Genomic DNA, 16,703 nt, shown 5'->3' on the forward strand with positions numbered 1-16,703 from the left:
TAGCAGCTTTACCCCTCCCATCCTTTCAATTGGAATTGATAAGTATTGCAATAGGTACTGAGAAACCACCTCATTTGCATTGTCTCTACTGACATGGCCCCATCAGACATCAACTGCCTACAAGTGATCCCCCTTATGAAGCGATAGGCAGATGTATAGATTTGGCCAACTATAAAATCCCTCTGGTTTACTGCAGGAGCAAGAAGGTTGTAGCTATGCCCCCCTGAACAACCAGTGGGCCCTAGCCTCCTGCCTAGGTGACTTTTTGCATGATCTTTCTCTAAATAAGTGTTCAAAATAACGTGATAATAAATCACTGCAGAGTCAGCTCTAAAAGTACCTATTCATACATACATTGTTTTACATGTAATCTAAGAACAACAGACATGCATGTGACTTCTGAGGTTGACAGATACAGTATCCTTTTGAATTTTAAATGGCTAGTAAGATAGATGCAATTACATTATGTTGTTGACAGCAGACAAACAATACTGAACACCCACATTTGGCCATCTGTCGGTATGGTCATTGTAGCCGGAGTAGGTTACAATGGCAGTGCAAAGTGCATTAACACATCATAAAATATCAAAGCAATGGCTGCCATACTGCCATACATTGTTGCAGGATAAGGATCAGGCGTTCTTAATCCTATTGCTGGTTAGTGGGGACTCAGGAGGGGACCACAGAGTGACACCTGAATCTACACAAACAGGAATCAACTTTGGCACTTTGTTTGCATGGATGGACTTTCACATATGAATGTACCATGACGGACTAATGATTGCACAGGCACTTTATATATGTTTATTTGGCACTTATATTTGATATAGATAAGTTTAATTTTGTTGGTTTGTCATTTATGAGGTCTTTGACCTTACACAATAGCAGCAGCTTCAATTAACATTGTTACACTTTTTTTTATTTTTACCGCTTTGAATGTTTATTATCACTCACAGTAATGCCCTGTACACACCATCGGACATTGATCGGAAAATCCGACAACAAAATCCATGGATTTTTTCCGACGGATGTTGGCTCAAACTTGTTTTGCATACACACGGTCGCACAAAGTTGTGGGAATTTCCGACTGTTCTAAACGCGGTGACGTAAAACACGTACGTCTGGACTATAAACGGGGCAGTAGCCAATAGGTTTCGTCTCTTAATTTATTCTGAGCATGTGTGGCACTTTGTGCGTCGGATTTGTGTACACACGATCGTAATTTCCGACAACGGATTTTGTTGTCAGAAAATTTTATAGCAAGCTCTCAAACTTTGTGGGTCGGAAATTCCGATGGAAAATGTGTGATGGAGCCCACAGACGGTCGGAATTTCCGACAACAAGGTCCTATCACACATTTTCCGTCGGAAAATCCGACCGTGTGTACAGGGCATTAGTGTATTATACACCTTGCGTGGGTACACTCATCATTTCAATGGCTGCCATACGTTACTGTTCTTTGCATTTAGTTAGTGCACTACATATTGGCTTACTTTATCAAATAAAGCAAAACATTGCACTGAACACCAATAACCACAGAAAAAAAGAGAAGTATAATGTAAAATCGTTCATGTAATAACATGAAAATGTGGCCAGAACACAAATGATTACATTTTACAGATATTAAAAGCTGGCATCATAGTTTAAGGCAAAAGTACACGCAAATCATACAAACAATATTCAATAAAGCAACAAAGAAATGCCAGGCAAGCTATTTTGGAAGTAAATTAAAACGGTGGCCTCCAATAAAAAAAAAAAAAAAAAAAAAAAAAATAGATAAATGTGCTGCAGTACTTAAAGTGCATCTTTATTTGCAGCTTTCTCTTTACCCCCCTATAAAGTCTCCCAAATATCTGTCGAGCCTAACACCACCTAATGCGGTGGCACGCTCGACACCTGTGATAGTGTGGCAACGATGCTGCACTGTTCCTAAATTCAAAGCAGAGTTGCCACTCTCATGTAGGCTGTGCTTTTTTGCAGTACAATGGGATGAAAAAAAGGCTATAAGAATTGTCATTGCTGATTCACAAGCCTGTATCTTGTCAATTAGCACCTGATCGCACCTAGGCCTGCCTAATGTTTTCTATATTGAGAGCACCAACTCTGTTGCTGAAACTGTCCCTTTGTGAGCTGCAGTGTCAGGAAGGGGGAGCTTATGAGACACAAATGAAGGAGGATTTAGCTCAGTCAGGGTGAAGTAAATAAATGTTTTTACCTGTTCATGAATTAACATTAGCTTTAACCATATGTTACTTTAAGTTGGTGTGGGAATATTAGAGGAGTTTATTGGCTGTAGTGTCAATTAAATAGTGTTCCCACTATATACTATACAATAGTATAAAACAGAGTTGTGAAACATACATTATAAAAATAATTAATTTGTCTATTTTTACACAAAAAAAATTCAACCATGTATGGAACTTTGCAGGTGCCCAAATATGTATAATGTATACACCACTGTTAAAAGTTCATAAAAGCATTCAAATTCTTCAAAATACATTACATTCTAGCTTTCTATGTGTTATTTCATATTATGAAACAGGGTTGTGAAACATACATTATAAATAGCAAGCTGACCTATTTCATTTGTCTATTTTTGTTCAAGTTCTTGGAATAATAATTGAATCGAATGATGCTGTTAACATTTTGCTTACTGTCATGGTGGCCTGTCTACAACTTTCCACCTTTATATATTGTCATAGTTACATAGTTACATAGTTAGTAAGGTTGAATAAAGACACCAGTCCATCCAGTTCAATCTGAGTGAGCACCCACAATTGTCCCCATCCCCGCACATTGCGTCCCATCAAGATGCCCATCCACTATATTATTATGTCCTGCCTTGTCCTGCCTGACTATATCAAATTAGAGCATGTGGGTATGCCCTTTATATGATTGTATCCATCAAAATGTACTGTATCAATGGACAAGCAACCTTGTCATCTCAGAATAGGACTACAAAATAACTCCCCCTCACCTCTTATCTATAACATAGGGGTGAAGCTTTCTGTGGTCTACAGATTGGTGAAAAACTTAACTGAAAAGAATCAGCACTGATAGAGAGCAGGGAGAAGTTATCACCTTAGATTTCTGGCAGAATAAACAGGTATTTTTTGGAGTTATTGAACAGATACAACAAAATGCTTTTAAAGTGAATTTAAGCCCTTCCCTTTTTGGTTTTTGCACAAAGCAGCCCAGATCCTCCTCTTCTCGTCTCCTCCGTCGGCACTCTGGGTTCCTGCCACCCACCAAGTGCCTACCATAGCAATGAGTTTGCTATAGGGGCACTCGGCGGGCTCGCTCTCGAGACAGCTCTGTGTGTCTATAGGCTCACATGATTCACAGCCTGGAGAGAAAATGGCTCCCACTGCTGTCTCTGAGCCTATGAGGAGGGAGAGAGCAGAAAGAGCCGCTGCTCTTGTGCACATTGCTGGATTGAGATCAGGCTCAAGTAAAAAGGGGTGGGGGCTGGGTGCTGCACTCAAAACATGTTTTACCTTAATGCAAAGAATGCAGAATTAAGGTAAAAAAAAAATTTAGCTTTTAGAACCACTTTAACAAACCAAGCAGGAGCAAATATGATAAGTTCATTGTTAGGGCTTACATAAAGTATACTTTAACTAGCTAAAATTGGAATATTATAGGAAAAATCTTACCAAAAAACAAGCGTTTCCAGAAAAGATATTCCAACATCAGAAGCTCCCACCACCACAATGCGTGCATTGACTGTCATTTTTGGCTCAAAGGTGAGCTTTCGGTTGAAATGGTATAAAGCATAACCAGGCTGTAAAGGAAAAAAAAATATACTGAAATAAAAAAAGAAAAGAAGACATAAATGGAAAATTATGAACATACAGTAAACCGCAACAATGGGAAATATAAGACCTCTAATTTCCTTTCTAAAAATGGTCTGTTGAAACAAGTTAAGATCAAAACACAACTGAAATTATCAAATTTAACTCTACGGATTTAAAGTTTATCTAAAGCCAAATTGTTTTCTTTGATTTATTGGATACAATAGAAATTTAGATTAGAACTTCTCCCAATTTTTATTAATGTCTGTGTCCGCTGGAAAGATTCACCCTCTCAATTTGTCCTGGTGACCATTGTATTCTGAAAGCGCAGAGTCCTGGTCAGAATAGAATGCCTCGGTCGGGGGGGATTCCTTTATCCACCTCGTTTGTGAAGATAGAGGAGTCTGTTTGCCTTTTTTTGTTCAGCCCACTGGCTAAATAAATAAAAACTAATCATCTATGGCCAGATTTCGAGAGGATAGTCTCTTACTTCAAAGATAGTTCTTTTCACCTGTTGTGTTTCTGGGTCAGAAAGTGAAGAGTAATTTTCCAAAGGGGACACAGGCAGCAAAACCTAAACAAAATTAAAAATTAAAAAAACGACAGAGGCTTTAGCTATTGCTTACAGAATCCAAAACTGGGAAAAAAATGATATTATATATATTTTTTTTTTTTTTTTTTTTTTTTACAGTATCTCACAAAAGTGAGTACACCCCTCACATTTTTGTAAATATGTTATTATACCTTTTCATGTGACAACACTGAAGAAATTACACTTTGCTACAATCTAAAGTAGTGAGTGTACAGCTTGTATAACAGTGTAAATTTGCCGTCCCCTCAAAATAACTCAACACACAGCCATTAATGTCTAAACCGCTGGCAACAAAAGTGAATACACCCCTAAGTGAAAATGTCCGAATTGGGCCCAATTAGCCATTTTCCCTCCACGGTGTCATGTGACTTGTTAGTGTTACAAGGTCTCAGTTGTGAATGGGGAGCAGGTGTGTTAAATTTGTTGCTATCGCTCTCACTCTCTCATACTGGTCAATGGAAGCTCAACATGGCACTTCATGGTAAAGAACTCTCTGAGGATCTGAAAAAAGAATTGTTGCTCTACATAAAGATGGCCTAGGCTATAAGAAGATTGCCAAGACCCATGAAACTGAGCTGCTGCATGGTGGCCAAGACCATACAGTGGTTTAACAAGACAGGTTCCACTCAGAACAGGTGGGGGGTCAGCCTGTCAGTGCTCAGACCATACGCCGCACACTGCATCAAATTGGTCTGCATGGCTGTCGCCCCAGAAGGCAGCCTCTTCTAAAGATGATGCACAAGAAAGCCTGCAAACAGTTTGCTGAAGACAAGCAGACTAAGGACATGGATTACTGGAACCATCTTCTGTGGTCTGATGAGAGCAAGATAAACTTATTTGGTTCAGATGGTGTCAAGTGTGTGTGGCGGCAACCAGGTGAGGAGTACAAAGACAAGTGTGTCTTGCCTACAGTCAAGCATTATGGTGGGAGTGTCATGGTCTGGGGCTGCATGCGTGCTGCCGGCACTGGGGAGCTAAGGTTCACTGAGGGAACCATGAATGCCAACATGTACTGTGACATACTGAAGCAGAGCATGATTCCCTCCCTTCGAAAACTGGGCCGCAGGGCAGTATTCCAACATGATAACGACCCCAAACACACCTCCAAGACGACCATTGCCTTGCTAAAGAAGCTGAGGGTAAATGTGATGGACTGGCCAAGCATGTCTCTAGACCTAAACCCTATTGAGCATCTGTGGGGCATCCTCAAATGGAAGGTGGAGGAGCGCAAGGTCTCTAACATCCACCAGCTCCGTGATGTCGCCATGGAGGAGTGGAAAAGGACTTCAGTGGCAAGCTGTGAAGTTCTGGTGAACTCCATGCCCAAGAGGGTTAAGACAGTGCTGGAAAATAATGGTGGCCACACAAAATAGTGACACTTTGGGCCCAATTTGGACATTTTCACTTAGGGGTGTACTCACTTTTGTTGCCAGCGGTTTAGACATTAATGGTTTTGTGTTGAGTTATTTTGAGGGGACAGAAAATTTACATTGTTATACAAGCTGTACACTCACTACTTTACATGGTAGCAAAGTGTCATTTCTTCAGTGTTGTCACATGAAAAGATATAATAAAATATATATAAAAATGTGAGGGGTGTACTCACTTTTGTGAGATACTGTATATGGCCAGGAAAAAACATACACCTTACATGCCAATTTAGATATTTTAATAGATTTTTTTTAGAGATTGGCACACTTGCCAAAAAATCCAAATACCTATATAATTATAAATTCATTTTCTATAACCTCTCAAAACAAACTATTAAGTGAATTAAGGTGAGTATATCATGGGTTAGAGGCTGCTCAGTCCCTAAATAATATACAAAAACATGCATCTCCCGTGAGACTGTATGGCAGCCAAAAGAAAACTATTGCAAGCACTTTTTTAACCACTTGAGCACTTTACCCCCCAATCCCCCCCCCCCCCCCCCCCCGTCACACTGACACCAAGCAGTTTCCGTTTTTTTGTTTTTGTTTTTTCTGATTACTGCATGGTGTCAGTTTGTGACAGTGTGGTAGGGCAGTTAGTGTTAGCCCCCTTTAGGTCTAGGATACCCCCCTAACCAAGTTTTAACCCCTTGATCACCCCCCGTCACCAGTGTCGCTAAGCGATCATTTTTCTGATCGCTGTATTAGTGACACAGGTGACGCTAGTTAGGGAGGTAAATATTTAGGTTCGCCGTCAGCGTTTTATAGTGTCAGGGACCCCCATATACTATCGAATAAATGTTTTAACCCCTTGATTGCCCCCTAGTTAACCCTTTCACCACTGATCACGTATAACCGTTACGAGTGACGCTGGTTAGTTTGTTTATTTTTTATAGTGTCAGGGCACCCGCCGTTTATTACCTAATAAAGGTTTAGCCCCCTGATCGCCCGGCGGTGATATGCGTCGCCCCAGGCAACGTCAGATTAGCGCCTGTACCGCTAACACCCACGCACGCAGCATATGCCTCCCTTAGTGTTATAGTATCTGAACGGATCAATATCTGATCCGATCAGATCTATACTAGTGTCCCCAGCAGTTTAGGGTTCCCAAAAACGCAGTGTTAGCGGGATCAGCCCAGATACCTGCTAGCACCTGCGTTTTGCCCCTCCACCCGGCCCAGCCCAGCCCACCCAAGTGCAGTATCGATCGATCACTGTCATTTACAAAACACTAAACGCATAACTGCAGCGTTCGCAGAGTCAGGCCTGATCCCTGCGATCGCTAACAGTTTTTTTGGTAGCGTTTTGGTGAACTGGCAAGCACTAGCCCCAAGCAGCGTCAGGTTAGCGCCAGTACCGCTAACACCCACGCACGCACCGTACACCTCCCTTAGTGGTATAGTATCTGAACAGATCAATATCTGATCTGATCAGATCTATACTAGTGTCCCCAGCAGTTTAGGGTTCCCAAAAACGCAGTGTTAGCGGGATCAGCACAGATACCTGCTTGCACCTGCGTTTTGCCCCTCCGCCCGGCCCACCCCAGCCCACCCAAGTGCAGTATCGATCGATCACTGTCACTTACGAAACACTAAACGCATAACTGCAGAGTTCGCAGAGTCAGGCCTGATCCCTGCAATCGCTAACAGTTTTTTTTTGGTAGTGTTTTGGTGAAGTGGCAAGCACCAGCAGCCCTAGTACACCCCGGTCGTAGTCAAACAAGCACTGCAGTAACACTTGGTGACGTGGCGAGTCCCATAAATGCAGTTCGAGCTGGCGAGGTGGCAAGCACAAGTAGTGTCCCGCTGCCACCAAGAAGACGAACACAGGCATGAGAGGCATTTTTATGTCCTCCCGAGTACCCCTACCCAATGAACCCCCCCCCCAAAAAAGATGTCGTGTCTGCAGCAAGCACGGATATAGGCGTGACACCCGCTATTATTGTCCTTCCTGTCCTGACAATCCTGGTCTTTGCATTGGTGAATGTTTTGAACGCTACCATTCACTAGTTGAGTATTAGCGTAGGGTACAGCATTGCACAGACTAGGCACACTTTCACAGGGTCTCCCAAGATGCCATCGCATTTTGAGAGACCCGAACCTGGAACCGGTTACAGTTATAAAAGTTAGTTACAAAAAAAAGACAAAAAAACATATATAAAATAAAAAAAAAATAGTTGTCGTTTTATCGTTCTCTCTCTCTCTATTCTCTCTCTATTGTTCTGCTCTTTTTTACTGTATTCTATTCTGCAATGTTTTATTGTTATTATGTTTTATCATGTTTGCTTTTCAGGTATGCAATTTCTTATACTTTACCGTGTACTGTGTTTTATTGTTAACCATTTTTTTGTCTTCAGGTACGCAATTCACGACTTTGAGTGGTTATACCAGAATGATGCCTGCAGGTTTAGGTATCATCTTGATATTATTCTTTTCAGCCAGCGGTCGGCTTTCATGTAAAAGCAATCCTAGCGGCTAATTAGCCTCTAGACTGCTTTTACAAGCAGTGGGAGGGAATGCCCCACCCCCCCACCATCTTCCGTGTTTTTCTCTGGCTCTCCTGTCTCAACAGGGAACCTGAGAATGCAGCCGGTGATTCAGTCAGCTGACCATAGAGCTGATCAGAGACCAGAGTGGCTCCAAACATCTCTATGGCCTAAGAAACCGGAAGCTACAAGCATTTCATAACTTAGATTTCGCCGGATGTAAACAGCGCCATTGGGAAATTGGGAAAGCATTTTATCACACCGATCTTGGTGTGGTCAGATGCTTTGAGGGCAGAGGAGAGATCTAGGGTCTAATAGACCCCAATTTTTTCAAAAAAGAGTACCTGTCACTACCTATTGCTATCATAGGGGATATTTACATTCCCCGAGATAACAATAAAAATGATTAAAAACAAAAAATTGAAAGGAACAGTTTAAAAATAAGATAAAAAAGCAAAAAAATAATAAAGGGAAAAAAATAAACAAAAAAAAAAAGCACCCCTGTCCCCCCCTGCTCTCGCGCTAAGGCGAACGCAAGCGTCGGTCCCCTCAAATGTAAACAGCAATTGCACCATGCATGTGAGGTATCACCGCGAAGGTTAGATCGAGGGCAGTAATTTTAGCAGTAGACCTCCTCTGTAAATTTAAAGTGGTAACCTGTAAAGGCTTTTAAAGGCTTTTAAAAATGTATTTATTTTGTTGCCACTGCACATTTGTGTGCAATTTTAAAGCATGTCACGTTTGCTATCCATGTACTCGGCCTAAGATCATCTTTTTTATTTCATCAAACATTTGGGCAATATAGTGTGTTTTAGTGCATTAAAATTTTAAAAAGTGTGTTTTTTCCCCAAAAAATGCGTTTGAAAAATCGCTGCACAAATACTGTGTGAAAAAAAAAAAATGAAACACCGACCATTTTAATCTGTAGGGCATTTGCTTTAAAAAAATATATAATGTTTGGGGGTTCAAAGTAATTTTCTTGCAAAAAAAATAATTTTTTCATGTAAACAAAAAGTGTCAGAAAGGGTTTTGTCTTCAAGTGGTTAGAAGAGTGGGTGATGTGTGACATAAGCTTCTAAATGTTGTGCATAAAATGCCAGAACAGTTCAAAACCCCCCCAAATGACCCCATTTTGGAAAGTAGATACCCCAAGCTATCTGCTGAGAGGCATGTCGAGTCCATGGAATATTTTATATTGTGACACAAGTTGCGGGAAAAAGACAAATTTTTTTTTTTTTTGCACAAAGTTGTCACTAAATGATATATTGCTCAAACATGACATGGGAATATGTGAAATTACACCCCAAAATACATTCTGTTGCTTTTCCTGAGTACGGGGATACCGCATGTGTGAGACTTTTTGGGAGCCTAGCCGCGCATGGGACCCGAAAACCAAGCACCGCCTTCAGGCTTTCTAAGGGCGTACATTTTTGATTTCACCCTTCACTGCCTATCACAGTTTTGGAGGCCATGGAATACCCAGGTGGCACAACCCCCCCCCCCCCCAAAATGACCCTATTTTGGAAAGTAGACACCCCAAGCTATTTGCTGAGAGGTATAGTGAGTATTTTGCAGACCTCACTTTTTGTCACAAAGTTTTGAAAATTGAAAAAAGAAAAAAAAAATTTTTTTTCTTGTCTTTCTTCATTTTCAAAAACAAATGAGAGCTGCAAAATACTCACCATGCCTCTCAGCAAATAGCTTGGGGTGTCTACTTTCCAAAATGGGGTCATTTGGGGGGGGGGGGTTGTGCCATCTGGGCATTCCATGGCCTCCGAAACTGTGATAGGCAGTGAAGAGTGAAATCAAAAATTTACAACCTTAGAAATCCTGAAGGCGGTGCTTGGTTTTCGGGGCCCTGTACGCGGTTAGGCTCCCAAAAAGTCCCACACATGTGGTATCCCCATACTCAGGAGAAGCAGCTAAATGTATTTTGGGGTGCAATTCCACATATGCCCATGGCCTGTGTGAGCAATATATCATTTAGTGACAACTTTGTGCAAAAAAAAAAAAAAATGTGTCACATTCCCGCAACTTGTGTCAAAATATAAAATATTCCATGGACTCAACATGCCTCTCAGCAAATAGCTTGGGGTGTCTACTTTCTGAAATGGGGTCATTTGGGGGTTTTGTGCCATCTGGGCATTTTATGGCCTTCAAAACTGTGATAGGTAGTGAGGAGTGAAATCAAAAATTTACACCCTTGGAAATCCTGAAGGCGGTGATTGGTTTTTGGGCCCCGTACGTGGCTAGGCTCCCAAAAAGTCCCACACATGTGGTATCCCCGTACTCAGAAGCAACTGAATGTATTTTGGGGTGCAATTCCACATATGCCCATGGCCTGTGTGAGCAATATATCATTTAGTGACAACTTTTTTTTTTTGTCATTATTCAATCACTTGGGACAAAAAAAATAAATATTCAATGGGCTCAACATGCCTCTTAGCAATTTCCTTGGGGTGTCTACTTTCCAAAATGGGGTCATTTGGGGGGGTTGTACTGCCCTGCCATTTTAGCACCTCAAGAAATGACATAGGCAGTCATAAACTAAAAGCTGTGTAAATTCCAGAAAATGTACCCTAGTTTTTAGACGCTATAACTTTTGCGCAAACCAATAAATATACGCTTATTGACATTTTTTTTACCAAAGACATGTGGCCGAATACATTTTGGCCTAAATGTATGACTAAAATTGAGTTTATTGGATTTTTTTATAACAAAAAGTAGAAAATGTCATTTTTTTTCAAAATTTTCGGTCTTTTTCCGTTTATAGCGCAAAAAATAAAAACCGCAGAGGTGATCAAATATCATCAAAAGAAAGCTCTATTTGTGGGAAGAAAAGGACGCAAATTTAGTTTGGGTACAGCATTGCATGACCGCGCAATTAGCAGTTAAAGTGACGCAGTGCCAAATTGTAAAAAGTGCTCTGGTCAGGAAGGGGGTAAATCCTTCCGGGGCTGAAGTGGTTAACTGACAATTGCGCAGTCATGCAATGCTGTACACAAACTAAATTTGTGTCCTTTTTTCCAAGAAATAGAGCTTTCTTTTGGTGGCATTTGATCACCTCTGCGTTTTTTATTTTTTGTGCTATAAACAAAAATAGAGCGACAATTTTGAAAAAAAAAACAATATTTTTTACTTTTTGCTATAATAAATATCCCCCCAATTTTTTCTAAAAAACACATTTCTTCATCAGTTTAGGCCAATATGTATTCTTCTACATATTTTTGGTAAACAAAAAAATGCAATAAGCGTATATTGATTGGTTTGCGCAAAAGTTATGGTGTCTACAAACTATGGGAAAGATTTATGGCATTTTTATTATTATTTTTTTTTTAATAGTAATGGCGGTGATCTGCGATTTTTAGCAGTATTGCGATGGACAGATCGGACACTTTTGACATATTTTTGGGACCATTGACAATTATACAGCAATTATTGCTATAAAAATGCACAGATTACTATGTAAATGTCACTGGCAGGGAAGGGGTTAAATGTGTGTTCCCTGAGTGTGTTCTAACTGTATGGGGATAGGACTGAGAAAGAGAGAAGACATATCACTGTTCCTACTTACTAGGAACAAACGACATGTCTCCTCTCCTCTGACAGCACAGAGATTTGTGTGTTTACACACACAAATCCTCGTGCTGGCGCTCATGCACGTGATCGCGTGTGGCCAGCGGCGTTCGTGACCACCAGTCATGCGCATCGGGTCCCCCGCCGTGCAGCGGATACGCACACACCCTCTGGTGGCCGAAAAGGGGAAGGAAGTACCCTACAGGGTTTTGCCCAAGAGAGCTATTCTGCCGCAGTATATCTGCATAAGCCGGTCGGGAACCGGTTAAAGAAAAAAGTTTATTTGTACAAAAAAGATTAAAATTCCATATTGACATAAAATGATCTATAGTCTATTGGTTAGACAACATCATCTGCTGTTCTCCCATCGGGGGTGAGAGATAACATACAGCATACAACAGTGAATAATTGTTTTGCCACCAATATGGTCTACCAGAGGCAGAAAATATGCATCACTTTTGGTCATAATATAACAACTCACATAAGCAGAAAGACCAGATTAATAAGGCATGAAGTCACTGCAGCCCATCTCAGAGGGATCCCAAATCAAGGCAATTGAGCCATGGTCCCACAAGGGGTTAGGGGATATGAAAAAAACATACATACATATATCTTTTTGGTTTTTGAAACATTTAAATATTAGGTTGCTGGAGACTAAACTGTTTAAAATCACACTGATCCACATGTATGATATGTCTAAAGATCATCGCTGGGTGATTTGGATGCTCACTTTGGGCCTACTCCACATGGTCGCCCCCCCTAACCCCTTGTGGGATAATGGCTTCATTGCCTTGATTTGGGATCCCTCTGAGATGGGCTGCAGTGACTTCATGCCTTATTAATCTGGTCTTTCTGCTTATGTGAGTTAAGTTTCCACACTGTCGTTAACTTTGTACATGTATTAGGCCTATATATTCTATTGTTATTTTTATACTTAGGTAAGGTCCACCTGATATTCCCTGAAGAAGACTGTTCACAATTGAAACGCGTCAGTAACAATTGGTGGCAACCAATCGGTGGCAACCAATCAACCTTTCTATGTATGGTGCATATATACTGCCTCTGGTAGACCACATCGGTGGCAAAACAATCATTCACTGATGTATGATGTGTTCTCTATCACCCCCAATGGGAGAACAGCAGATGATGTTGTCTAACCAATAGACCAGAATAATTTATGTCAATATGGAATTTTAATCTTATTGTACAAACAAACATTTTTTTCTTTTAAAAAGTACTTGCAGTCCTTTCTTTTGGCTGCCATAAGGCCCCATGGGAGATGCATGTTTTTGTATCTCAAAACAAACTATAGACTTTTATATTACAAACTATACACTTTTAGATCACAGTTTTGGATGTATATATGTGAATATGAGCATATTAAGAAACGTTTGAAAAATGTTGTTTCTATGTATGGCTATGGTGTTTGGTTTGCACAGCTTTGCCAATTTACTACGCTAAGTAAACATTTACATTGCAAAGCTAACTTTACTATAAAGGGCCTTATTTGTCATTAGGCAGATTTATAAGGGTTGAAACAGATTGTGGAAGTGTCAGTGTTCATGTGTTAGAGCACCTCAGGATATGAGGCTCCCAAGACACTTAAAAAGATCCTCAAAGATACAATATATGTAGTCAGGGATAAACATATGACCACTAGGGCACATTTACAAATTCTGTATGTGATATAATATAATCAAAATACGCAAGCAAGTCAAAATGTGAAATTCATAAAATAAATATTAAAGAGCACTAGAAAGTATAGAAATGTTGGCAACTATAGACACATCTTGTAATAGTAATTAAAGAGCTAATCTATAACTTAAAGGGATTGTAAATGGTCACTTTGTAAAACAAGCCATTCAATTTAAAATAGAAATGAAAGGCAAAACCTTTTTGTATAGATATAAAAAAAATGATAATACCTTTTTTCCCTTTTTTATAAATAATCACATTCCCTCTGTTCTCAGCTGCATAAGAGCTGGGGGGGGGGAGAAGCAGAAGTATACTGAGCTTCCAAGTGAAAGGCTGTGCAGCGGGGGCGTGTCAAGACAAGTCTGATCATTGGAGGAGAGCAGGCTGAGTTCCCAGCAAAGCTACAGAACCAATCATGGTTTGCTCTCCTGCTTAATGTGGTCAGTTTTTAATAGGAAAGTAGAGGGACTGACAGGAACACCAGGGATTTCACACAAAGGAAGCAACACAAAGAGAACAGGATACTTTCTCGTACAAGTACACTGTGCAGCAGGCTCATACCAGGAATATTAATAGTTGGGGTAGCAAACGCTTTAATAAATAATATCGATACACTACAAATTAGGTTCTAGTGTGTTGCACACTAAACTTTGTTCTTTCTCACTGATGCAAGTGTTATGTTTAAAATGTTATTTTCTAAATGGATCTCAGAAATCTTTTATTGTTTGTGTAGATAAATGTCCTCAGTTTTGTTTAGATGAATTGTGACATCCAGTGGCCAGATAAGGAACCTTTACAGAATTTTAGGGTAAAAGTGATCTTCAATGTTTTTGGAGGCAGCCAGTTCTCACCAGACGCAGTTCCGTTTAGTTCCGTGCGCTTTTTTTCTGCACTAAAAATGCATGCACAGTGTTTTCCATGTATTCCAATGGCTCTGGTTCACACCATGCAGTCAGTTTCTGGTCAGTTTCCGGTCAGTTTCTGGTGCAGAAACTGACCGGAACTGACTGTATTGGTGCAGAAAAAATGGAACTGCATGGAACTGCACGGAACTGCATCTGGTGTGAACTGGCCCTTAGCACCCATACCCTTGGGGTGATGGAAATTCCTGGGTTAATCAGACTGTTTTGTTTACTGCAAGAATGCTTTCATGCAGGGAAAAACCTTGATATGTTTTATTAATGCTTTTAACATATGTGATCTATTGGTATACTAACAGATCATTTATAACATCCTGGAAAAAACAACATATTTTAACCGCCTGATCACCTTCCACAACAGACATCTAAGAGATCTACAGAGAACACTTCATCCATCCAATGGCACCAAAATGTTCTTAGGACTTTTACAAAATGTTCCGCCCATCCTCTCGGTTGTGAGCAGCTATGCTCCTGAAACCCATCTTCCCAGCTTAGGTCTTGCTTTTAGTTTTCTTCCTCTAGGCTTAATCTAAGTTTATTGAAGGTTAATATGTTAGTCTTTTGCTGCTTCCCAACCGTGCACACTCCCATATCTATAAATAATTGGAGCCTGGCCAGTCAGAGCCATCCATGGCGTGGGTAATTACTGAAATATCCCATCTCTCTTAATCGATAAAGCAGTCCTTGACATCTAAAGACCAACACAGGGACTCCGGAGGTGCAGCACAGCTCAAACTTTAACGCTTCACACACGTCTGTTTCACTGCATGATATCGCTAAACACATGTAATATTATGAAATAATATTTGCATTGTGTTGTGGTGGCATTAATTCTCAATGGTGCCCAAACGCACACATTGGGGGGGAATATACACTCCTGGGGATGTGCATGGTGCAATATAGCTGTTGGGTCTATTTGTTCAATGCCTGAGGTCCTGCCGCCACTCTAATCTAGATTGCACTCATCCATGTCTTTATGAACCTTGCTTTGTGCACTGGTCCAAATCATTTGGTGGAGGGGGGATTATGGTGTGGGGTTGTTTTTTAGGGGTTGGGCTTGACCTTGAAGTTCTAGTAAAGGGAACTCTTAAGGCGTCAGCATACCAAGACATTTTGGACAATTTCATGTCCCAGCTTTGTGGGAACAGTTTGGGGGTGGCCCCTTCCTGTTCCAACATGACTGCCTACCAGTGCACAAAGCAAGGTCCATAAAGACATGGATGAGCGACTTTAGGGTGGAGGAACTTAACTGGCTTGTACAGAGCCCTGACCTCAGTCCGACAGACTTCCTTTGGGATTAATTAGTGCGGAGACTAGGAGCCAGGCCTTCTCATCTAGCATCAGTGCCTGACCTCACAAATTCGCTTTTGGTAGAATGGTCAAACATTCCCATGGACACACTCCTAAACCTTGTGGACAGCCTTCTCAGAAGAGGTGAAGCTGTAATAGCTGCAAATGGTGGGCCAACTCAATATTGAACCCTACGGACTAAAACTTGGATGCCATTAAATTTCATGTGCGTGTAAAGGCAGGCTTCCAATAATTTTGACAATATAGTGTATATGCTATCATCAAGAATCTAGGATGGAAAAGGACCTGGGGGTCTTAGTAGATGATAGGCTCAGCAAAGCCATGCAATGCCAAGCTGCTGCTAACAAAGCAAACAGTATATTGGCATGCATTAAAAAGGGGATTAAGTCCAGAGATAAAACGATAATTCTCCTGCTCTAAAAGACTCTGGTCCGGCTGCACCTAAAGTATGCTGTCCAGTTCTGGGCACCAGTCCTCAGGAAGGATATACTGGAAATGGAGCGAGTACAAAGAAGGGCAACAAAGCTAATAAAGGGTCTGGAGGATATTAGTTATGAGGAAAGGTTGCGAGCACTGAACTTATTCTCTCTGGAGAAGAGACGCTTGAGAGGGGATATGATTTCAATATACAAATACCATACTGGTGATCCCACAATAGGGATAAAACTTTTTTGCGGAAGGGAGTTTAACAAGACTCGTGGCCACTCATTAAAATTAGAAGAAAAGAGGTTTAACCTTAAACTACGTAGAGGGTTCTTTATTGTAAGAGTGGCAAGGATGTGGAATTCCCTTCCACAGGCGGTGGTCTCAGCAGGGGGCATCGATAGTTTCAAGAAACTATTAGATAAGCACCTGAATGACCGCAACATACAGGGATATACAATGTAATACTGACATATA

General features: G+C 40.8%; 1 protein-coding gene across 2 annotated transcripts in view; it reads right to left on the minus strand.

The window, feature by feature from the left end:
* The window catches only part of CFAP61 (cilia and flagella associated protein 61), a 494,837-nt gene that overhangs the window by 264,289 nt on the left and 213,845 nt on the right, over positions 1–16,703 (minus strand). For both annotated transcript variants that reach the window (XM_073628153.1, XM_073628152.1), the window contains exon 18: positions 3,657–3,784. In XM_073628153.1, coding sequence (XP_073484254.1) covers positions 3,657–3,784 — 128 coding nt within the window. The remainder of the gene's footprint in view (positions 1–3,656; positions 3,785–16,703) is intronic.

The sequence above is a fragment of the Aquarana catesbeiana genome, linkage group LG04 (genome assembly GCF_042186555.1).
Source record: "Aquarana catesbeiana isolate 2022-GZ linkage group LG04, ASM4218655v1, whole genome shotgun sequence".
Taxonomy (NCBI): Eukaryota; Metazoa; Chordata; class Amphibia; order Anura; family Ranidae; genus Aquarana; species Aquarana catesbeiana.